Here is an 18,654-nt window from a genome sequence, read left to right as displayed (position 1 = left end):
AGTAAACTGCAAAGTGCGATGCACTTAGGGAACCTCTGCCTCTGATTCCAGCTGCCTCCCAGAGCCAATGCCTGGAACTGTGAGTTGTCTGAACCTCTGAGCAGACTCTGACACTAAGGAGTCTTTTCCTCCTTGTGTCTTATGTGGGGTGTGGGACCACCTAGGCCAGGAAGGTCTCCAGGTCTGCTGTGCAGAAGCAGATTCATTCTACCTCTGACTGAAGTGGAAGCAGCCAGGCCAGGAGTCAGGCAGAACCCTGCATGTGGACACAGGCTGCGCACACGGTAAGTGGAAAGGCTGCTGGGGCCCCCTGCAGTTGTTTAGTGCAGCAGCTGAGGAAACAGGTGTCCCAGGCCTAGTTTTAGTTCTGTGCTGACTCACTTTGTGCCCCGGAGGTCCCTTCTTCAGTCTCCTCACCTTCAGAGTGAGGAAGTTAGACTGAATGCCTATGAGGCGCCAAATCTTCACATATACCAGGAAGCAGGGAGAGAAGAGAGGGCACCACCCCAGCCATTAACTTGTTTGGAATTCTAGTAAGAGGGGCAGGGCATGAACAAGGATTGGGAGAGGCTGTTCTTAAGGGCAGAAAAATCTCTGATTGGCTAGTGGAGAGCATACCTATATACAGAGAAATTGGGGGGATGTGATTCTGAGACAAGTATCCTCAACCTCCCTGACCCCGCCCCATGTTCTCAGATCCCTGTGACGCCCACAAAGCCACACTCCTCTATCTTTGCTCCATGGATCTGTCCTCTGGGGGAAAAGCGCTCCCTCCATGGTCCTTCCTGTCTTTTCCCACCCAGAGTCTCAGCACCAGGTCCAAGAAATGCTAGCCATTTCCCAGTCTTCACTCCCAGTTTCCAAGCATCTGGGAATAGTTGTAGGGGCCTAATTTGCACGCTCAACTAGGGACTCCAGGAAATCAGGACACCTCCAAGAGATAGGAAGTATCCAGAGAATTCTTGCATGAAAGCGTCTGGGACTCTCCGACTGATACTGGAACCCCACATTTAACACAGGTAAGTGAAGATAGGAGGCAAAGGCAACCTTGGGGAAGAAGGGGCCAGCAAAGATCTTACTCAAGGCTGGAAAAAATCAATAGACAGTAACCCCATTCAGATCCCTGTTTGCGGTCAGCAGGCAAAGTGCTAGTACTTTTTGTACTTTACCTAACATTGAGACAAGCTCATGAGGTTGGTATCATTATCTCAGTGTTTGAGTGGAGAAACATTACTTCCCAGGGGACCCACAGCCAGTACTCAGCAGATCTCAAAATCAAACCCATGTTCATCCAAATCTAAAGTCACATTCTTCACTGGACCTCCCAAGACATGCTCCTAAACTTTGAAGACCACTTCAGTGACAGGCAGCAGCCCCCAGAACTGTGAGCCCCCTGGGATCCAAAGTGGGAATTTAAACCAGGCTCCACATCATTGTGGAGTTGTGCAATTGTGAGTCAAGATGAGAAAGTGAGCCAAGCCTCATGTGTCCCTCAGAGTAAGGGGTGGACTCATGAAGGCACTATGTGAAGCTGAGCAGGTCTCTCTCCCTGGACCTCAGTTTCCCCATCTCTACTGGGGAAGGGTTAAATAGTTAACTGATAGCCAAGGTCCTGGCTCTTATGGTCCAGGGTTCTGAAAATCTAATGTAAGTCTCAGGACTTTGCCTGCTAAGCACCTAACAAGGCCATTAGCTCTGGATCCTTCTCTCTGGGGTGGTAGCAGGAGCAGAAAACAACAGAGATAAGGTCTCTTGGCAGCACAGAGCTTGGCTCAGGTCCTCTGGGGACCAGCCTTCCCTCCTGCCAGAGAGGCCATCCCAGGAGGCTGACTGCTCACACCCAAGTAGCATTCCTAGCTTCCTTCCCTCTTGCCTGGATCCTGGCTCTGTTCACTTTCCCCAAGCACTCCATCAGGAAGTCAGTTACAAAGGGCCATGTCGCAGGCTTAAATGAAGGAGGCAAGGAGAGGGATTGGGGCAGGAGGGGGTTGAGTGCTGACCAAGGTGCTGAATCATCATTGCCCACCGGAGCATCGTTATTTCTCCTTATTTTGGGACATCCATGATTCCTCCTGGCCCCATGTCTGAGACGGTCAGCAAGGTGGGGTGGAGGCTAGGGATTCCCTCAGAACAGGGGACTGTATCTCCTTGGAGTGGAGAGGATAACAAAAAGGCCACAGAGTCAGGAAGTGCAGACAGCCCAGCTGAGCATACTGGTCAGCATCACAGACTCTGGGACAGCTGCTGAGAGACCGCTAATCTCAACCCTGTCATTTTACAGATAAGAAAACTGAGACTCAAGTGGGAAGACACCCGTGGGGCGGAGCCAGGCCCAACCCAGGTCTCCTGACTCCCAGCTATCCGTTTTTTTATACACAACCTCTAATCTCCACACTGTGGATTCTGATGCCTCCTCCCACTCCCTGGGAACCTGGAGCCTGAGCAAAAGGAGAATAGGAGTGGCCAGGACCCCACAGCCCCAGGCATCAAGAGCTGGGTGCCTTCCTCTGTCCTTCCCAAGGAGAAGGGAGAATTGGCCTGAACCCCAACAGTTCCTCTTCCAGGGCAGAGCCAGTTGGTGCCTGCTCACACCTAGTACCTCCCTTGCTGGCAACAGAGTCCAGAGCCAGCACCAGCCACAGCAGGGACAAAGCCACCCAGGCAGCTGCTGGAGCCACAGGGAGTCACAGGTAAGTGAAGGCATAGGGAGTGAGGGTCCGAGGGAGTCCCCTGATTCCACGGCACTAGAATCAGCCCTGGAACCTGGAATCTGGAGTGGTTTACGGAATTTGGAATTGGTGTTTGTTTGTCTGTTTGTTTCCCAGAGAAGGGGCTTTTATCTTCTCACTCCCTGTAGGTGGAATCCCTGGGCTCCACTGCAAACCCCAGACTGAAGCCCCTCCTTGACCAAACCACCAGATCCACAAACCTGCCACTAGGAGAAGGGAGATATAGATAAATGCCCCAGGAGGTCCTAGAAAAAGCAGTGACTGGCTAGAGGTGTACGTGTCTCACAGATGTGAGGCTGTGGGTCGAGGCCTGAGAGAACCTTGCTGAATCTGGGTGGGCCCCGACTCTGTCCCTGACTCCCAGTGACCCTGGACAGCTCCCTTTCATTGCCACCTTATGAGAAGTCCACTCCTCTTTGGTTTAGCAAGAGGGATGGGGGGTCCTGGATTATGGGCCAAGTCCCAGTTCTAAGGTTCTCACTTGAGGCAGCCTCACGGAGTTTGGCCAAAAAGTGCCTACCTCTTTCACCCTCCCTCTTCCTCTGTCACACTCCTAAAATGCCTCCTCCATCCCTTCTATTCCTCCATCAAAACTTACTCTCCTGCGTTCCTCACGGTAACTGGCTTATGGTTTGAGATGCTGCCCTCTCCCTGACCTGTGCACAGTTATAATAGGAACCACTCCAAGAGAGTGACTAGTGGTGGGACTTCAGGCATCACACTGAGCAGATGGGGGAAACATTATAGGGGGCTAAGAAAGGAGAGGGGACTTCTTATGACTCCATACAGGCAGCACTACAGCAGCTGTTACTGTGTGGGCACAGACTCAGTTAGAAATAACAATGGCTCCATGTACCAAGCCAATCCAAGTCTTACTCTTGGCCCAGCCTTCAGCCCTCGCTCCTCACCAACACCCTGATACAGGCCGGTGGCAACACAACACAGCCTTTCTGTTTCCAGAGGCTTCCTATGGAAGTGGAAAAGACTGTGCACGTAATGTTAGAATCAGAGCACTGTAGAATATTAGGGTCCCAAACAATGTTAAGCATATTAACATCTCTGCTTTTGTGATACTCATCCCCCTGCCTAGAACGAATGCCCTTGCCCTCTTTTTTCCTCCTGTTGAAATCGTGCTCATCCTTCACATCCCACTAGAGGCAAAGCTGTCCCAGTTGTTCAGGTCCAGCAGAACTCAATGCTGTGGGCCCCTGCAGCAGGATGCATCTCTTGCTGCCACTAGACCATGAGCATCTTGAGGCAGGGATCATGCCCCCCCAGCTCTGCCCACTGGGTGCAGAGAGAGCCTCAGAAAATGTTTGCTAGCTGGAATCACAAAACCACCTCATCTCCAAGTTAGGAGGGATCTTGGAGACCAGAGAGAGCACCTCCCTAAAGATGCTCAGATGGAAGTTGAGCCCCCTGAGTGAGCCCACTGATCATACCCAGCCAGATTCTGCAGGAGGAGAACCAGGGAGCTGGCAAAGACTAGGAAAGTTGTTTGACTGTTTGCCTTTTAAAAAATTATTAAATAATTTATGTTTATTGTAAAAAGTTCAAATAAATATAAAAATAAAACAGAAAATTTCCTCAACCAGCTTCCAGAGTCAACAGCTGATAACAGTTTGGTGCAGGTCCTTCCAAGCATTTTTCCTTATGCATAGACAAAACCAGAATTTTCTTTTACAAAAATATGATTATTTTTCATCTTTCTATTTATTCTGTGTAGTAAATTCCTACAAATGGAATTATTGATCAAAAGCCTTATTCATTTAAAATATGTTGCTTTCCCAAGTAATTTTTTTTCTTATAACATGCTCATTATAGAAAATTTGGAAAATACAGTCAAAGTAAATACACAAAGTAAAAGTCACCTATCAGCCACCATTCAGAGATAACCACTGACAGAGTTTTGGCGATGAGGTTCACAATCTTTTTTTCTCATGTGAGTATATTTATTTATAAAAATCAGAACACTCTTCTATTGTTCCATAGCTGTTTTTGTTTGTTTGTTTTGTTTTTTTGCTACTTAATAACAGATTCTGAGCATTTTTCCATGTTGTTAAATAGTCTTCTACAGCATCAGTTTAGTACCGTAAGGAGTGTTTAACCTCAGCAATCCCCCGCAGAAGCCTGTTTTTCCTGACCCCTACTCTGAATAGGGAACCTGCTGCAATGGTTGGCTGGAATCTGTTGCTCGAGGGTGTGACTTTGGTCTGCCCCCTCCCTCTCAGAAAGGGGATGCCCCGGGAAGGCCTCGAGCACCTGCTGTCTCCATCTTTCCTGATCTGAGGCCCCGAAACCACGCTGATGTGCATGCAGACCTCTTGCAACTTCTCCACTGCTGCCCACCAGTATAGTAAGCAACACCTGCCCCCTTCCTCTGCCGCTTTCCTGAACCCTGGTCTCCTCTGATCCCGCTGCCAACCCAAGACCTAGAATGGAGGAGGATGGGGGATTGGATGGCCCTGACCATGAGGTGGAGGAGGGCTTCTGGACTCAAGTCGATGGAGTGAGAGAGTGCCACTTGCCCTTGTACTTCAGCCAGCTTCCCCTCATAATAATGGGACTGAGGAAGGAACGGGGGCAGGTACATACCAGAGGTGGCAGCGGAGGAGGCTGAGCTACTTGAAATGTTTTTTGATTCCCAAAGCAAACACCCAACTTCCTAGCCCAAGCTAGAGCTCTGCCTCAGGAGTTTATTAATACTGTGGAATTAAGGGTAATCTTGGGCAAGAGCCTTCTCCACTCTGGGGGTGGGAAGGGTCTCAATTTTCTCACCAATATACCACATGGTTCCTAAGGCATCTTCCCAACTCTAGTATTGTAACCCAGTTTGAATCCATGTTTTCAAGTGCTCTCTTTTCTCTTGAAGTCCCTGAATACCTTATGATTTGTTGAATTCAATTGTGTACCAGGCTTTGTTTGAAGCATTATTTACATAATTACTATTATTAGGTATCATCTCACTTAATCATCACAGCAAGCCTGAGAGGCTTTTACAGATGAGAACACTAAGTCTGGAGAGTTAAGATGATTTTCCAGTTAAGTGGTAGAGCTCAGATCTGAACCCAGGGCTGTGACTTCCAAACCCATGTTCCTTGTTATCCTCCTGTCCCCATATCACTCTGTGATTTGCGTAGGGATCATTCTTCCCTTGCTACAGTTGAAGAAACTGAAGTCAGAAAGAGGAGGTAAATTCCTCAAGGTCATACAGCAAGTTCATGGCAGAGCAGCACTGGCAAGTTTTCAAAGACGGAAGCTGGTGAACCAGAAACAGCACTTGGGCTGGAGTCAAGTGCTCAGAACTGAACAAGGGTATGACGATCAAGTGGGGAAGGCCTTGTTTGTTCATCACAGCCTGGGTCCACTCTCCTTGAGCTCAGTCCAGAGAAATGTTCACTTTGGGTAAGTCCATTAGGAATAAAAGGTGATATTACCTGCAAGATGGAGGAGGGCCAGGCCAAATAAATCCCCCTTCTTCTCTAGTCTCCTTCAAGACAGCCCTATTATGCTCTTTAACTCCCTTACACTCTTATTCAATCACTTACCCAACAAATTCCTACTGAATGCCTACTATCAGCTAGCACTAAGATAAGCAACAACAGATGCATCCCTGGGCAGTCACAGCACATATGCTGTGGGCTAGGCTAAGACAAGAGGGGATTCACAGAAACTCAGAGAAGAGAGGCCTGCTAGAGGAGGTACTGCTGAAGCCGAGACCTGAAGGGTGAGTAAGAGTTAGGCATAGTGTTTCATGAGGGAAGAACAGCATATGCAAGGGATATGAGGCCAGAAATGAGGTCACGTGGCTGAGGGTTGAATGTGAGGCAGGGGGGGCAGAATGATGAAGTTGGAGAGAAAAGCAAGACCAGGTCATGCCAAGTTGTGGGCCATCTGGGGGCAATGGGGAGCCATGACAAGGTTTTAAGCAGGAAAGGGGTATGACCATATTTATATGGGGCAGGGCAAAGCTAGAGGCAGGGAGTCCAAAGAGATAAAAGAAGTGAAATTGGGCAGAAGTGAAGAGCCAAGGAATTCTCTTAGGAGTGCGAGGGACTGTTTCAGAGGTGGATTACTTAGTCTCACTCCATTTTAAGAGAGGACAGGCACAGCAAGCTGGCAGTTCTGTGGATTAAGATCCAGAGCCCTCATATTGTTCCCAGCACCAACAGAACCCTTAGAATTTGATTCTTGCAGTCTCCCGCACCATGGTATCCCTGGATAAACATGTTTGGTGATAGGGAGCCTGTTAGCTGTGCAGCACCCCATCCCACAACCAGACAATAATAATTAGGAGGTTTTCCTTATATGGATCCCCTTGTGTCTCCATTGGTCCTTGCTCTGTCCTCTGGACCTCCCAGACAATAGTGGTCTCCTTCCCATAGGATAGCCCTCTATAGCTCCCTCTGTTTATTCCTTTCCCAAGGACACCTTCCCATTATTCAGCTGAATAAACCAAAGAAGTAGTATTGGATTTCTCTGCTACCTAAGCTCTTAGCTGACTTGGGAAAAGGGGAGTCAACCTGGGTTTGAATCTTGGCCTCAACCACTTACCAGCTGAGTGATCTTAAGCAAGACGCTACCTCACCAGCCTCAGTTTTCCCATCTGGAAAATAGAAATAATAATATCTACCCTTGCAGAGTCATTCAGAGGACCAAATGAGTCAAGACAATCATAATACCTAATGACGGCCAGAACTTATTGAGGGGCTATCATGTGTCAGGTGTTGTCCTATTGGGTTGGGCCACATGACCGTCCTATGGTAGGTATTCATGACATGCTTGTTGGGAAGCACATGGATAGCATGAAGCCTGGAAGCATGCAGACCTGGTTTAAATCCTGTCTATGACCCTTACTAACTTTTTAACCTGAGACAAGCCAGCCTCTGTACCTCAGCTTCTCCACCTGATAAATGGTAATAGCCAAGGTGGCTTGCCAGGTTGGATAAGACAAGGCAAATAAAGCACTTGGTTATTATTATCACTTTTCTCCCATGTACCAAGCACCTTCTAAGTGCCAAACACTGGGTGGGCAGAGAACTCTTGGCCACTTGCCCAAGGTCACTCAGTCTTTGCCTCTAAACATGTTCTTGCCCTACACCATACCCTTATGCCCCCTCTAGTCCTGAGACCCCAATGTTGTATAAGCCATGGCCGATGAGGGCAGGGGTACAGCCTGCCCCAGGGAGGCAGTCTACTACCCCTACCCTGATGCCTCTATCCCTTCACCAGGCATGGGTGGCTTGCAGGCTTACAGCAATCATCATTCCAGCCCTGCTTTCCTCATCCACTCTGCTGGTCGTCAGCTCCATCTTATGAAAGACGTGTCGCCGGTGGTCTCAGGTCACTCACCCCAGCCCGCTATCCCCATAAGGTAAGCCACTCAAGGACCACAAGGACAGAGAGTTCCATTTCTGTTTTATTCTTAGTGTCATTGTACACAACACTCTGGAAAAGCACTATCATATCCATATTGCCCAAAGGTGTGACATATAACCCTTAAGTCAAAAGGAGAAACTCTTCTTACTCTCTTGAGGCAACAAGGGATGAGGTACTGAGCTAGATAAAGCCTCGCAGAGGCCATGACCACGTTGTGTGGCCTCAGAGTCTTCCGTACCCTTGTTCAGTTTCCATTGGATGTTAACTCACCAACCATTGAGTCAAGAAAGCCAATTCTGCAGCCCTTGTAAGTGTGGCCCTGAGTGTGGACTAAGGCTGTCCTTGGCCACACACTGCCCCCCATCACCACCCTTGGATCCCCACCTCCCTACAGCCTGGTGGGGACTCCACAGGAAACCTTACTAAGAAGCAAGACATCCTTCTCCAGGGACTGGATGAGAACACTCTTGGTTTCACTTCATTTGGGGCATGACTTACCACATTATCCAGAACTTGCAATTCTTAGAATTTTCTACTTCTCGTTTCTTAAAATATTCACATTGCCTGTGCTTTCCCAAGGTCATGGAGTTTCAGCTTATTGTGTGTTTTTTGGAGAACATAGACTTAAAGCCCCTGACAAGCAAAGCTTGGCTGTCATAGAAACTGCCAGGCCCCTGGACCCCTGCCCAACCTGGAGCCTCCCTTCTTCATTCTCTACTGCCTGAGCTCTGGGATTCAGATGGGCAACAAAGTGAGGAGGTGAGTCTCACACACTAATACAAAAGCCTAGAATTCTCACCACTGCCCTAAGATCTCAGGACATCTGCTCTGTCTACCAGCCACAGATTCACAGCTTCTTCTACTAATCCAATGATACCCAAGTGTGTACCAGGTGCCAGGCATGCCAGGTGCTACGCTTATAACAACAAATGAGACCCATGCTAGTAATCTAGTGGTTGTAACAGGACAATGATAACAGAGTATGAAAAGCACTTGGATGGGGTACAGAAGTCAGTGCAGCATAGAGAAGAGGCCACTAAACAGTCAGAAAAGAAAGGTTAAGTAAAGTTTCCAAGAAGTGGCATTTAAACTGAGACCTGAAGGATGACTATGGGCTTGTTGGAAGGAAAGTGGGAAAGATAGTCAAGTCAGAGGGAATAGCAAGTATAGTGTAGGAGTTGGCAGACTATGGTCCACTTCCTGATTTTATAAATAAAGTTTTATTGAAACATAATCACAACAATACATAAGTCAATACATTCATTTAGGTATTGTCTCTGGCTGCTTTCACTCTACACAGCAGATTGGAATAGTTGTGACAGAAATGCTATGACTATCAAAGCATACAATATTTACTATCTGACCCTTGACAGAAAAAGTTTGCTGGCTCCTAGAGGTTAGAGAACTCATGCTGTCTTTTAGGAACATAATGGGTAGAGGACAGGGGTGGGAAGTATGCAGTAGGCAGTTCACAATGAGTCCTTCCCATAGCCATAGTGGATTGATCCAGGAGTAGACAAACCTGATTTAAACTGACCTAATCAGATTCTCTCTTCCTAGGCATTTGAAATGTGGAATGTAAGACCCAGAAACAGAGCTGAGCCACATTAGCATCTGCAAATTTCTGCTGCTGAGGCTCCCAGACAGGTTAATCAACAATTCCTTTGATTTAGAGGGCCCTTGCAATCAATCCCCCAAACTTCTAATTTTCATTTTCTTTCAAACTCAGTTTTTGTTACTTTTAATGAAAAAAACTTTAACTAAAATCAAATATAAATATAATGTGAATCATATATATAATTTTACATTTTCTAGTGGCCACATTTTAAACAGTAAAAAGAAATGAGTGAAATTAATTTTAATAATACATTGTATTTCACCCAACATATACAAATATTATCATTTCAGTATGTAGTCAATATTGAAATATGTTAATGTGAAATTTTATATTCTTCTCTTTGAACTATGTCTTTGAAATCTGGGGTATATTTCACACTTATAACAAATCTCAGATCAGACTAGCCACACTTCAAGTGCTCCATAGCCACATGAGCTGGTGGCAAACATAATGGACAGCAAAAGTTTAGACCCTCAGCACTGTGGAGGCCCTGGCTAAGAAGTCATGGCTTCAATCTGAAAGAGTGGGCATCCCCTGAAGAGATTCAAGCCAGGAAGAAACATGATAAAAATTTCATTTTGGGAAGATCACTCTGACTTCTACTTAAAGTACAGACTAAACAGGAGTTGAGACTAGAGTTGGAGAGATCAGTGAGGAGAAGTTGAAGTAATCCAAATGAGAGATAAAAGATGACAGCGATGGATTTTAGCAATGGCAGCAGGAATACCGAGAAGCAGCTGAAGTCAAGAGATGCTTAGAAGGCGGTAATAACACACCTAATCATCATTGTTGCCCCACCACGCACACACACACTGAAGCTACTTCCCACCTGCACACCTTTGTACATCTCCTCTCCACCAGTGGAAGCGGAAGTAGTTAGAGGGCAAGAAGCCTACTTCCAGGGTTACTTCCGGCCTTTCTAGCCGGGCAGAGGCCAAGTCGTCTCCTTTGCACGTCGCCTGCATTGCGGACTGACCCCTTTTCGGTAGGAGTCCTGCTCTCGGCAAAGGTTCTGTTTTCCTCTGGTGGAGGCTGGGAGCTGCATCTCCGTCTTCCAACCAGTGGATTTCGCTGTCATTTATCTCTGATCGGTAAAGTCAGACCCTCCTCCAGTCCGGCAGAGGGCGCGAGAGCTCGTGGCTCGAAACTTAGGAGACTCTTGGACACGGAAGTGATGTTGCGCCACCGGAAATCCTCCGCCTCAGAGTTTGAGGGGCGTGCTGGGGGAGGTTCCGGCGGCTGGAAGTTCAGTGTTCGAGGTTCCGCGAGGCAGTGGTTAAAAGTACCGTTGCCACCCCTGATTGTCTTGGATGCTCAAATGAGAAAACAGCTCTTGGAAGAGTTCGCTCATATTCATTCAGTGAGACCAGCACACTTGCACGCAACTCCTCGGAGCAGAGAGATGGTCCTTTGGGGAGGGGGGTGAGGGGGAGGAGTTGCTTATCCTGAGGAGGCAAGTCTTAACAGAAATATTCCTAGTCCACAGATGGGGAAAAGAAACCTAGAGAAAGATAAAAACTTGCAGGGTAGGGTTGCCAGATTTAGCAAATAAAATGCAAGACACCCAGCTAAAGTGGAATTTCAGATAAACAACGATGGCTTAGTATAAGAATATCTCCAATAGTACTCGGACATAACGTTTACGAAAAAATTAGCCGTCATTTATCTGAATTCAGATTTATCTGGGTGCCCTGTATTCTATCTGGCAATTCCAGGCCAAGGTCACAGCTGAGTGGAAGAACAGAAAAAGCTATTGAGACAGTCTACATGCCTCCCCACGTAAGGCTCACTAGTATGTGGACCTGCACTCGTAGGTGTAACTGGAAGTGGCCTGCAAGAATCACAGCCCATTCCAGTCAGTGATGTGCCCTCCGCAGGATCTAGGCTGCTGTTCAGGAGCTGAGGAGAAGGGGCCAGATATCCACCCCTCCTGGATTCAGGGTTAGCCCCCCATCCTCCAGGTCTAATTTATTCAAGCACTAAGCACTTACTCAGTGCCAAGCACAAACCCAGGCTCCAGATGGCACTGGCAAGACAGGGAGAAACTCCCTGTCTTTTTGGAATTAATAGAATTGCAGGAAGAGTAGAGAGAAAAATTATAATACATTGTGATCAACAGATCTTTACTACGGGTAAGTGGAAGATGCTGTGAAAGCTCGGAGCCGTACCTAACCAAGGCAGAGAGTAAGGGATGAGGGAGAGTTACCCAATCTAAGTACTGAAAGACTCGTTCAGCAGTTATTTATTGAACATTTATGTGGAGGGCAGTGTTTTAGGCACTGGGAACACAGCAGTGAACAAAACAAATTTCTACCTCTAAGAGCTTAATTCTAAATAAAATGTATGTCAGATGCTGGTCTGTGTGGGGTGGGAGTAAGGCTACTAAAGGGATTATGGAATGCTGGGATGGGAATGGGAGAGTTACAGTTTTAAAGAGAATGGTTAGGAAGGCCTCACTAAGGTAACATTCCAGCAAAGACCTGAAGGGATGAGGGAGAGAGATCATGAGGGTATTTGGGGTTATTAGAAAATGTGCCTGTCAGAGGAACAGAAAGGAGAGTGATGTACTACCTCCAATATGATAGCGTTCTAAGGGATTTTAGTGATACTTTTGATGATGTGTTTCTTGCCTTAAATATTATCTTTAGAATCTTTAAGTCCTATTAAATCCGACTCCACATAACTAGATGGGGAGCCATTTTGAATAGGGTGTTCAGAAAAGGCCTTCCTGAGAAGGTGACATTTAAACTGAGGCCTTTATGATGAGAATGAGCTCTCCCTGGAAAAGCTGGAAGAAGAGCTATTTAGGCAGAGGGAACGGCAAGCACAAAGGTCAGGAGGCGGGAAAGAGCTAGGGAAATATGAAGAACTGAAAAGAGGCCAATAGGCTGGAGCACGGTGAGAAAAAAAGCACAAGAGAAGACTGAACAGGTGGGTGGAATTCTCAGGCAATTTAACTTTTTTGGCATCACAATGGAATCAACTGAAGGGTTTTCAAAAGACTGACAAGATCAGATGCACATTTTGTGAAAAAATCCCTCTGACCATTAGGAGGCTATATGGGATAATTTTGCTGGTCAAATTTGTTCAGGCTTAGCTGCTCATCCCAGAGGTACCCAGGAGAGGGTTTAAAATAGAGCAAATAGTTGAGTGGGAACTGCCTCCCGTATGGTCTCTTTATGGCTGGAATGAGGTGGCTAGGGCAGGTGGGTTTCCTAGGGGAGGGATGACACCCACCCAGAGCTACTATCTCCCTCTTGAGCTGGGGTGGACAGAGATGATAATTTGTATCCCTCAGACCCCATCAGGCTCCCAGGCCAGGCCCTCCCAAAGCAGACTGGGAGTGAAGGAAAGTGCATGCTACCACCAGCCACCAGGTCTCCCTCTGTCCCTTTTTTTAAATTATTTATTTTTTAGGCAAGGCAACCCTTGGTTGACTTCACAGATTACAAGGACCTTGTCAGTTTACAATCCTTTATTTTTTTACTTTTTACGCCTACAGCACCTGGTTTTCCTAGGTGGTCTCCCATCCAAGTACTAACCGGGCCCGACCCTGCTTAGCTTCCAAGATCAGATGGGATCGGGCTTGTTCAGGGTAGCATGGCCGTAGACTCCTCTGTCCCTTTTTAATACACCTTCAATTATCTTCTCAAAGGTCCTGTCATGCTTCTGCTCCAGAATTATATTGGGTTCCCTACTGCCTACAGAATTAAGTTCAAACTGCTGGCTCTGTTATCTAAGGCCCTGTATGAGTACACTGCACTGTGAGTTCCTCGAAGACTCACAAGGACTCCACCTGCATCACCACATCTACCACAGGACATGGCCGCAGTAAGTGTTCAACAGATGCTCAAAGAATTACCTTTCAAGATCATTTATTGAGCACCTAATGATGTGCTAGGCCCTGCTGGGCTGAGTACTCTATCTCATTTTCTTATTTAATCTTCACAATAACCCTCTGAGGGAAGTATATTTAGCAGCCACATTTTACAAATGAGTAAAAAGATTGACAGGTTAAGCGGTAGGTTTGTCCATTTGTCCATTTGGCATACATTTTTTGAGCACTTACTTTGTTCTAGGTGATGAGGAAATAGCGGTGAAAAAAATAAGGTTCCTGCGGCCAAAGAGCTCACATTCTGGGGTTGGGGGGCTGGCAGATGATAAACAGACAAACAGGTATGTCGAGTGGTGATAGGTGCCGTGGAGAAGAAACCCAGTTAAGTGGGTTTCTTAACCCACTGGAAAGTGCCACTTTCTAAAGGGCAATCAGAGAAGGCGCCACCTAAAGAAAACATTTGAGCAGAACCTGAATGGAGTGAATGAGCCCCACAGATAACCTGGGAAGATCATTCCCAAGGGAGGACAATATATGCAGGCCCAGCTGGCACGGGTGCCATGCATAATAGCGAGGAATAGAGAGGCCAGTGTGCCCAGGAGTGGTGAGTAACCAGGGAAAGATGGAGTCAGAGGGGTAATTGGGTCAGGACTTTACATTTTATTCTTGATGAAATGGGGATCATGGCAGTGACGGGATCCGGCTGCTGCGTGAAATGGACTGGAGAGGGAAAGTGTTGTGAGGGGCAGCCCCTGGGTGAGAGAGGATGGTGGCTTGGCCTGGGGCAGTAGCAAGTCTGTTACCCTCCCAGAGTGAATGAGCACACAAGAGAGTGTCAGGAGGCACAGGTGGGTTGTGGGGAGGTGTTGGGAGGAGGATATCCCTTAGGTGAGGTCCCAGGGCAGGATGGGTCTGCGAGAGGCCAACAAGAAAGTGACTTCTGGAGCAGCCAGAATGGCATGAGGGTCCACTGTCAGTGGATTGCTCAGGGAGCTGCTCAAAGGAGGCAAATGCCAGTGCAGTCAGGACTCTAGGAGGTCCCTGGTCAGATCCCCTGTACGGGCCTGAAGCCGGTTAACATTCTCCAACATTCTCCACGCGTTTAATGCTTTTTCCTTCTTTCTCTTCAGAAAAAGATAGAAATAAACAAAAATAACTGAAAAGAAACGACTGTTTATTATTCTCAAGTAAGTCACGTCAAGTTCTGTGTATACCTTTCTCAGAAAAGTAAATTTCACATTCTTGCAGCAAATGGAACATGAGACACTTGAAAGGTTCCAGTGAGAAATCTGTTCAAACTCTGCCAGCTGCTGTCACTTTAAAAGCTACAGAGGGCTCTCCCCAGATCTGCCTCAGGCAAGATACTGATTTTGGCCTGGATCTCACTGCAGCCCTCTTCCCTCCCCCGCAAAAAAGCATTAATGGGTCCAGATCTACTTGGGCATCAAAACAGAAGTCACAGAAATAGTCTCATAGATGGAGGGCTGAGCCCAGCACCGTAATACGTAAAACAGAGCTTTGGATAAAGAACAAAAGGGCAGTAGAATAACTCTAATTGTTCTCTGGATCTCTTGGTGTCCTGAGCTTTCAGCTTGTTTACTGTCAAAGTATCCAAAACAAGGCCCAGCCTGGAAAAGGGAGACGCCTGTGCTTTTGACAAGCACCTAGTTTATTCACAACACATTGCCTCATTTAGATGATGTCGAAGCCACATATATGACCCAAGACTGGCTGAGATACTGAAAACAGGATGGCCAGGTGTGATATGATGATTTATATTAAGAAATATATTTTTGGTCTTCATCCCCATTCCTGGCACAAAATCCTTCGAATTTCCTAAATGATGAGAGTGATAAGGGTGCCTTTTGTTATGTCCCACCCTCCAACCTCCAAGGAGGAAGGAAAGGCTGGAGATTGACTTCAGTCTCCAGTGGCCAATGATTTCATCATGCCTATGTAACGAAGCCTCCATGAAAAATGCAAAAGGACAAGGTTAGGAGGGCTTCTGAATTGGTGAACACATGGAGGTGCTGAGAGAGGGCACATATCAATGCTCAGAGAGGGAATGGAAGTCCCATGCCCTTTCTCCATACCTTGCCCTGTACATCTCTTCCATCTTGCTGTTCTTGAGTTGGATCCTTTTATAATAAACTGGTAATCCAGTAAGTAAAGGGGGTTCTTAGAGCCTCTAATCTATAGCTAGTGTGTCAGAAGTACAGATGACAACCTGGACTTGGCAATTTGCCTCTGAAGTGGGGGGAGTGGGGGTGGGGGGGCCATCTTTTAGGACTAGAGCCTTTAACCTGTGGGATCTGAAACTATCTCCAGGTAGATATTGTCAGAATTGAGTTGAATCATAAGACACCCAGCTGGTGGTAGAGAATTGCTGGGTGGAGTGGAAAAAACTCATTGTACCAGGCTTACCCAGAAGATGCTCAAGTGAGTATATAAAAAATCAAAATGAAATGTCCAGAATAGGCAAATCCATAGAGAAGGGCAGTAGGTTAGTGGTTGCCAGGGGCTGAGGGAGGAGGGAAATGGGGAGTGTCTGTTGATGGGCACAGGGTTTGTTTCTGAGGTGCTGAACATGTTCTAGAATTAGATAGTGGTAATGGTTGTACAAACTCTAGGAAAACACTAAAAATCACCAAATTCTACATTTTAAAAGGATGAATTTTGAAATATGTGAATTATATCTCGATTTTTTTTAATTGCAGAAGGAAAATCTTTTGGGTCACCTGTAGCAGCTAGACGAAGTCTAAAATCTGAACTCCTTTGCTAAGTAGGTACACAGCCTGGGACCCTCGCAGTGTGAAGTAGCGTTTGCCGGGTTAAAGTCTGAGGAGACATCAACATCAGTGCCCTTGCACTGGATGTGGCAATACTCTGTGGCCAACACTGTCCTAACAGTTTACTGCCTCAATAAGCAAAACCAACCACCACTGATTGGCATTACTCTTATTGCCTTGCAGAGCTGCCAGGGGAATGAGGTAGTAGGGTCTCCTCAAAAGCTCCCAGACACCCATCTCTTCGCTCTTTATCTTTGGTATAAATTTCCAAAGCGGTGTCAAATGTTCGATTGACTTTGGGTCAGGCCTTAGGCTGCATGTTAGGTTCACACAGAGACCCCTGGCAGTCATGAGTTGCAGCAACTCTGACCCCACTTCAACCCCTGACAGTCACCCTTCCTCATGATGCCAGGCATGGAGGCAGGAAGAGGAGAGAGATGAGTCAGAGGAGCTGGTGCCAGTGGGAGACACCCACACTGCAGCCAGGTCAGGTCAGGACTGAGGCAGAGGCCATCGGGGCCTCAGTGTGGGTGGGGAAGTCTCGCCCCTGGCTTAGCCCAGATTCCTTTGTGAATTGAACTTCCAATTACACTGGAGTATTAAAAAAACCTAAATATTTATTTGCTTCATATTTACAGAGGTACAGGAGACCACGGGAGACCCCAAGAACACCCCCACACCTGGCTGACCAGGCCCTTTGCGCTGCAGAGGAGGCGGACACAGCTGGAAGGGACAGGATTTATGTTGCACACTTGAACTACAGCGAGTGTAAGACTGGTCCTATTTACAGGGCAGAAACACTACAGGTGGAGCATGGGGTGGGGCGGCAGAGCGAGCACCAGAGTCCTGGCCAGAGGATGCTCTGCTTGCCGCCTTCCCACCTCTCCCAGAGGCATCTGTGGCCCCGCTTGGGTTCTCAGGGTGGGGGGGCAACGGGGCCCGCTCACATGATGCTCGCTGGGGTGAAGACAGGGCCCACACACAAGGTGTCTGTGATCTCCCAGCCGCAGGACAGAGGCTTGCACACACCCTCAGCGTCCTCATCCTGCTCTGGAGGCAGCAGCTGCTCTCGCAGCGCTTCCCTGTAGGTGAGAGAGAGGCACTGGAGGCAGCCATCGTGGAGTCTGCAGGCTGGGGACTCCTGATGGCCCTGTACCAGGAGACCTGGCCCCATTGCGTATATGGTTCTCACCTGAACCCTAGAGCCCAGCCAAGGGCAGGGGCAAGAGAAGGCCTGCTGACCCCTCTTTCTCCCTCTTCATAGTCTACCCCCATAGCAAGGAAAGGAACTCACATTTATTGAGCACTTACTATGTGCCAAACATTGTGCCAGGCACTTTACTTACATTATCTAAGTGTATTCGCCCCAAAACCCTATAAGGGCTACATTATCATCCCCATTTTACTGATAAGGAAATTGAGACTCAGAAGTAGGTGACCTGCCCAAGGTCACATCTCTAGAAAGTGGTAGAACTAGGAGTCAACCCAACTCTTTCACTCCCACATTCTTCACGTACCAGGCTTGAGACTTTAAAAAAGAATCATCTCCTGTCCCACTCAAAAAGCCTGCAAACTTTCTCCTCCTGCCCACCATGCTGTTCCGTGGCTCCACCGTCTGATCAGCCACAAGCTGGGAACCTTATTCCCACACCCAGTCAATCCCTGCCGAGCCCAGCTGCTGAACACCCTCACAGGCACCTGCTTCTCTCCATGCCCGCTGCCACCACCATCTCTAGCTGGGAAGGCACAGTCTCCCTGAACTGCTCCTGTCTCCTCTAGACATTTCTGGCCCAGGGTCATCTTTCTAAACAGTAAATCCCTGCTCTTGAGTCACCAGAAGCTTCCCTCTGCTCCCAGGCCCCTAGAGTTCTGGCCTCAGCCAGCCTCTCCCACCATGCCCATCCTCACTGCCTGGGTGCCATCCACAGCGGCCACCTTTCAGGCTCACGCATGTCCCATCCCAGGCCTTGCGCCTCCACCTGCATCATCAACCCTTACTAATTCCTCCTCAGCCTTCAGGTCTCAGCTTCAGTGATAGAATCTCAGGGATGCCTTCGCTGAGTCCCAAAGCACCATGTACTTCTCCTTGATAACAATAAGGGTTCAGTATCGGCTTTCCTGACAGCCTTTCAACTACAGGAAGGCAGGGACTATATCTGAGTTACTCAGTGCCTGGTGTCTGCAGGCCAGCAGAGTAAGCACTTATCGGTGGGGAAGGTGGACCCTGGGTGGGAGGACAGGGAAATAGTACTGGGTTCAGTACCAAGAGGTCTGGAGGAAGGAGGCATGCCAGCCTGTCCTTTA

The 18,654-nt window shown here is 47.7% G+C and overlaps 1 protein-coding gene, 2 long non-coding RNA genes and 1 other non-coding gene across 9 annotated transcripts in view; 2 read left to right on the top strand and 2 right to left on the bottom strand.

Annotated features, from left to right (window-relative positions):
• Positions 1-641: 641 nt before the first annotated feature.
• Positions 642-9,914, top strand: LOC111738201. Its single transcript, XR_002779758.1, has 3 exons — positions 642-1,019; positions 2,282-2,690; positions 4,961-9,914. It is a non-coding gene; the product is annotated as an uncharacterized LOC111738201 (long non-coding RNA).
• A 910-nt stretch (positions 9,915-10,824) lies between these two features.
• LOC111738202 lies at positions 10,825-17,100 on the top strand. Of its 2 annotated transcripts, XR_002779759.1 has the most exons (4): positions 10,825-11,858; positions 13,382-13,557; positions 15,890-16,000; positions 16,989-17,100. It is a non-coding gene; the product is annotated as an uncharacterized LOC111738202 (long non-coding RNA). The 2 variants fall into 2 exon arrangements; XR_002779760.1 differs by lacking the exon at positions 15,890-16,000 and having other exon boundaries at positions 16,989-17,081.
• LOC111738222 lies at positions 13,220-13,338 on the bottom strand. Its single transcript, XR_002779782.1, has one exon. It is a non-coding gene; the product is annotated as a 5S ribosomal RNA (ribosomal RNA).
• The window catches only part of AZIN2 (antizyme inhibitor 2), a 28,443-nt gene continuing 26,736 nt past the window's right edge, over positions 16,948-18,654 (bottom strand). For 3 of the 5 annotated variants that reach the window (XM_023529334.1, XM_023529335.1, XM_023529336.1), the window contains one exon: positions 16,954-17,432. In XM_023529334.1, the coding sequence (XP_023385102.1) occupies positions 17,294-17,432 (139 nt within the window). In that variant the 3' untranslated portion in view covers positions 16,954-17,293. Of the gene's footprint in view, positions 17,433-18,654 lie in introns of all 5 variants that reach the window. The other 2 variants (XM_011357899.2, XM_023529337.1) reach the window with 2 other exon arrangements.

This window comes from Pteropus vampyrus, unplaced genomic scaffold (genome assembly GCF_000151845.1).
Source record: "Pteropus vampyrus isolate Shadow unplaced genomic scaffold, Pvam_2.0 Scaffold36, whole genome shotgun sequence".
Lineage (NCBI taxonomy): Eukaryota > Metazoa > Chordata > Mammalia > Chiroptera > Pteropodidae > Pteropus > Pteropus vampyrus.
Note: the sequence above shows the minus strand (reverse complement) of the source record. Positions and strands in the feature narration are given on the sequence as shown.